Source organism: Nothoprocta perdicaria, unplaced genomic scaffold (genome assembly GCF_003342845.1).
Source record: "Nothoprocta perdicaria isolate Ctin4 unplaced genomic scaffold, notPer1 scaffold_388, whole genome shotgun sequence".
NCBI classification, from domain to species: Eukaryota; Metazoa; Chordata; class Aves; order Tinamiformes; family Tinamidae; genus Nothoprocta; species Nothoprocta perdicaria.
Window position 1 is genome coordinate 247,152 of NW_020455630.1, and position 5,069 is coordinate 252,220.

The 5,069-nt window shown below is 38.3% G+C and overlaps 1 protein-coding gene across 1 annotated transcript in view; it reads left to right on the plus strand.

Moving 5' to 3' along the window:
- Positions 1 to 216: 216 nt before the first annotated feature.
- DOK6 (docking protein 6) overlaps positions 217 to 5,069 on the plus strand; it is a 157,205-nt gene continuing 152,352 nt past the window's right edge. Inside the window, exon 1 of the mRNA XM_026044837.1 lies at positions 217 to 285. Within this exon, the coding sequence (XP_025900622.1) occupies positions 217 to 285 (69 nt within the window). The remainder of the gene's footprint in view (positions 286 to 5,069) is intronic.

Genomic DNA, 5,069 nt, shown 5'->3' on the forward strand with positions numbered 1-5,069 from the left:
ATCCTGTTGTTGAAGGCTCCTCCATTTCTTCAGTTCAGTCCTAGGCAGCCCCATATCTTTAATTCTTCTTGAGTAACTGAACTGAAGAGTCCAAAGTAAGACCTAGCCGAATGCCAAAAGCAAACTGAAAGTTCGAGGAATTATTGCGGATGAATCGAGGTTGTGTTGATTTTTAGAAAACAAATTTACAGTACAACTTCAGGTCTTGCAGCGGAGATGATTGCAGCAGTTGCAGCAACAGGGCTGCTTTCTGCTCTTGCACCTGTGTGTGCTTTAATGACTCAGGTAAGAAGAGGGACTTAATGTGGGATGGTATATGTTTGTACAGTGTATCACAGGATGTCTGTTAAACTTAATTTGAAATGCTGTAATACTTTTGTTTTTCTGTCCTTTTCTCTCAGGAGGCACAGGAATCAAGATATTTTGTATTTCCATGCAGCTGAAGAGCATATGGGAGAATATTATATCAGCTGGGAAAAATAATCATTTTCTTCTCCCCACTGGTTGTGGCTGTAGAAGTTGAGCTTGTAAAGGGTTAGCTCCTACAGATTCTCCTAAAATGGGCTATAATCAGAGGAAGTGATTACAGGATTCCTTTTATTTTCCTACATTAATAATGGCAATCTTTTCTCTRGGCAAGAAATTTGCAGCTAATCTCTGATTCCCATAAGTGTTGCTTTTTTGGGCCTGAACTGAAGCATGCTGAAGCACTGGGACATGGCTTCCCTGGTCATGTCTGGGTAAACCCGGGGTGAATCCGTAACAGTTCCAGTGCAGAACTTTTTTTGAGGTCCAGCCCATGAGCAGAGCAGGGAATTTGGAGTTGCCCTCTGTATGTGCAAAGTCTGAATGTGGTGTGAAACCATCTGCTTTTACTCTCTTTCATTTTGCTGGGCTTGTAACAGAACGATTTGTGTTGCCCCATGCTAGCACATTCTCCCACAGCACGTCCTGGCTAGGAATGCACCACACCAGCTGCACTGGAGATCTTGCTACATGCTACTTTCCTTTGAAAAAAAACTATCTGCTTCTAACAAATATTGCCACAAATCTGATCATATCCAACGTTGCTAGTTACCAGGTGTTAACAATGGTAGTATTTTCTTCCAAGCTTTCTTGGTTTTGCTGTAGAAGTGTTWGTTTTCTCATCTTATTCTTTCTTTGAATTACTTCTTTATTCAGTGCCAAGCTGATGGCATTGTAATAGCATATTGGTACACCCTTAAGAAGAGACTTTTAGGAAATACTGCAAAATAAGTAGTAAAAGAATGTAAGAAAGGAAATCATTTATATCTTTCTGCCTGCATACATCTTCCTCTTAAACTCTTGTGACTTACAGCATTATGCATAAGGCAGCTGATCAAATGCCAAGAGAAGGCACTAATACTAGATATGCACTCTTGATCATTGTAGGGTCCTGCAATAGTCTTACTGCTTCGTGTTGCAGTACACCTCTTATATAAATATTCTTTATAAAATCTACACTAGACCTATCAGGATATCCTAAAAGGAGAGTTAGAACATGCATATTGCATACCTTGAAGCATGTATGGGTAATGACCAAATATTTATTTAGGAGTGGCACCTATGGATTGCAATTAGCTCTCATGCAGCATAATTAATTTTGCAAGATATTCTAGATATATGCTGAAACTAAAGACACGTACAGCAATAAGAAACTTTCCTATGTTACTTTGAGAACCAATTGCTGTCAGAAATAAAACATCTATGTAAATCAGAAATATGCAGTGGCACTTTGTGACRGATACGCTCCTTTCCCAGCTCAGCCTGGCCTGTACCTTACATGCAGCCCAGTTCAGTTGCTAACCACCAGCGATTTATCTAATCCTGGTAGGCGCCACCATCCTGATTTCTTCTGCCACTTAGACTCAACATAACATTCCTGARGGCTGCATCCCAAAGGGGCGGTAAGGCTARTGCACTAGCCAATGGGCCTCTGAAATGAAAGAATGACTATAAGTCAATCATCTTATCCTATAAATATGCRGACAGCCCGAGAGCCCTTTGAGCTCTCCTGACATGGCTGCGACCTGCACAGCAGGATCTCCCCTTGAGCAGGGACGCCTCTCAACGTTACTCCTCGAGGTTGAGAGACCCCCCCCTTCCCATGACAGATTTGTGGTAAGCGAACAGAGTGCGCTCTCTTTCTTTAACTTTACTTTGTAACTGTGCACAAGAACCCTTAGTCATAAACCGTTGACCAGGTCTGGGACTAGGATTGGATCCAGCCGCACCCAGACTCCTCTCAGAAGGAGACTGAAAAGCMAGGGRSTCCAATMTGAACCTYRTGACCCAAYGGGAGGGTATCCCAAGATAATTGTGTATTATCTTGAGCCTCCATGCAGTGAATAATAAGTGACCTTGCCATAGAATCTCGTGAAATCATTGTCCATATTAATAAATCCTGTTATTATTTCTTTCATACGAGTGAAGTGCATTTGTCACTCACCCCTGCCACCACTCGTTCCTTGACACACTTATATTCAGCTCATTTTTATTTTTTTTAACTTTGTGGAAGTCTTTTAGACTTAGTGCTGTGCTTGGTTTTTTTAAATTGCATGCTAAGCACACTGTTCCACCTTTCTTGTCAGTCAAAACAACTGCATCTTAAGTACAGCGATATCTCTGCTAAGACAAGTCTGTGTGATAACACAGAAAAAAGGATAAATGCAGTGGAACTCTAGCTGATAGAAATCTAATGGATAATTTTGATTCCAAATCTCAATATATGCTTGTAAGCCTCTAGACCGAACATATAAACATTGCCTTTTTTTTTTTTTTTTCGGTGCTTCATTAGGTTGGAGTAGATATTTATGATTGCTGTTCTGTTCAGAACCTTTGTTTTAAGATTTCTTATTAAAAAGCTTTGATTATGTAACATTCATATTAATAAATTCCCATCTTCAAAACTTACAGTACTTAGGATCTCAGTATAATATCATGATCTTTCAATGTGTGTTATTTTTGATTATCTGTAAGGGTTTGAATTTTGAATTATAGAGACTAAAAGACAAAAACTATCTCAGTAAGCATAACTTGTCTGGTTCTCTGATTAGTTTTTTTTGTATGTGTGTTAAAGAAAGAGCCTTGATTGTTTTTCTCTACGAAACAAATCAATGAATAGCTACATATACAAAATATAAAAAATATGGCATTTTGACCTCATAAATTCATATACAGAAGAATCAAAAAGTAAGTAATATTGAGGTGGTATTTCTTTTACTTCAATATGTAATCATATGATTATAAATTAATGAAGGGAATAACTTTTATTCCATAGCTATTATTTGTGGAATATTGAATCTATCTATTTCATGGTTATATATCATTTTAATGCTTATTTGTCACTAATTAAAGGAAAAATTTGTAAAAAGTGGAAAAAATTGATATTTCCACCCAGAAACAGRTTTTAAATGATTGAGGAGAAACAGATCTGTTCAGTATTAGAATATAATGAAACAGTATCTTTCTCTGTAAGTACGCTAAGTTCTTCTGATTATTATTTTTTAACTTTTCTAATCTATGAAGTGTAAGTTATTCTCATCCTCAAAAAAAAAAAAAACTTTAAATTATTCTTGCCTGAACTGAGAATAGCCAAAAAAAAGGCTACTACAGCTGTCTTTTTTAAATTAATTGTAACATCAATATAAGCATAAAGAATAAATTCTGCTGCTGATTTAGAGGCTGCTATGATGTCTGAGCATATTATTTAGACAAATCCTCCTTTGGACAGGCAATCCACCACAGAATAAAATAATGCTGAGTTTTTAAGCTGGGTGTGCCTAAGGATTAATAAGCATAGGCCACTACTCATAAGAATTCATGCAAATCTCTCCACATATTTGTCCGTATTTTCTGTGTATAAAAATACTATCTGAACAGTATAACTAAAGATTCCAAAGTTGAAATTGTTTATACACACAGCAGTTTCATTAACGTAGGAATAGTTAGAATATTACCACAACATACTTTCACAGAACTCTCTAATAATAAAATAAATCTTTCTGTGGATAACATATATAGTTGGTGACCGTAACACCATAAATCATATTATATTCTAAACGTTTATAGACCTAGAATGGTGTGTTATTGCAGCAGAAAAACTGGGGCATGCGTGCGCGCACACTGGGTAAAATGTCCCTAGTCATCTCCCTCTATCCATCCTAATTCTCTCTGACTGCAATCAAGTCCACAAGGTCTGATGTAATCTGCAATGAAACAGTTTGCAGCAGATGTTTCTGTAATTCTGTTCCTATCTGCAAATGCCAACATGTTCACAGTCTGAGGGGGAGGGGAAGGAAAACAAGATAAAACCACAAAAAAAAAAAAAAAATAAAAAATAAAAATGCTTTTAAAACCTCAGGATTTGAACTGTGACACAGAAATTATCTAAGGCATAGCTGTCTTCTCTAACCTTGCAGAAGGTTATAGGGCAAGATTGCTAAAGTAGAAATGTAACCTTCCTTCCTAATTAGGAGGATGAGATGAAGATCAAGAGAAAGTGCAAGGATACTGTATGTGATGAGTCCATCCCTGTTTGATACTGTTCATAACACACATTCAGACACTTTTGGTGTTTATTAACAACAGTTAATATTAAAGGCAACAGTGATCGTTTTTGGGCCATGGTGGTGAACTTCTGGTCCTYACTTTGCAGTTCAAACAGTTCTGCTGTTACCGCAGCCTCTTTGTGATAGTCATTTTGCTAAAGTTTGAAGAAAATGTGTTGAAATGGAGAGGGACAGAAGCAGAATCTCCTGGTCCTGAGTGGGGCTGCGGGGTGGCTTTTATCTCCACTAATTTTGTTTGGGGGGGCGGGTCACATGGATGGGGCAAATACCACCAGAGAAGTGGGTTAACTCGTGGGGAGAAGCATCTGCTGGGGCTCCCTGCAACCCCACTGTGCTAGCACGCGGATTGGGGGCCACGCTGCCTGAGAGCAGGTTTGTCCCCCAGTTGGCGGATTTGCCACCCAAAATGTACCTGATTGGTGGAGCAGTCATGCTAGATGGTTTTAAAGAACGGTATTTCAAAGAGGAGAGGAGAGG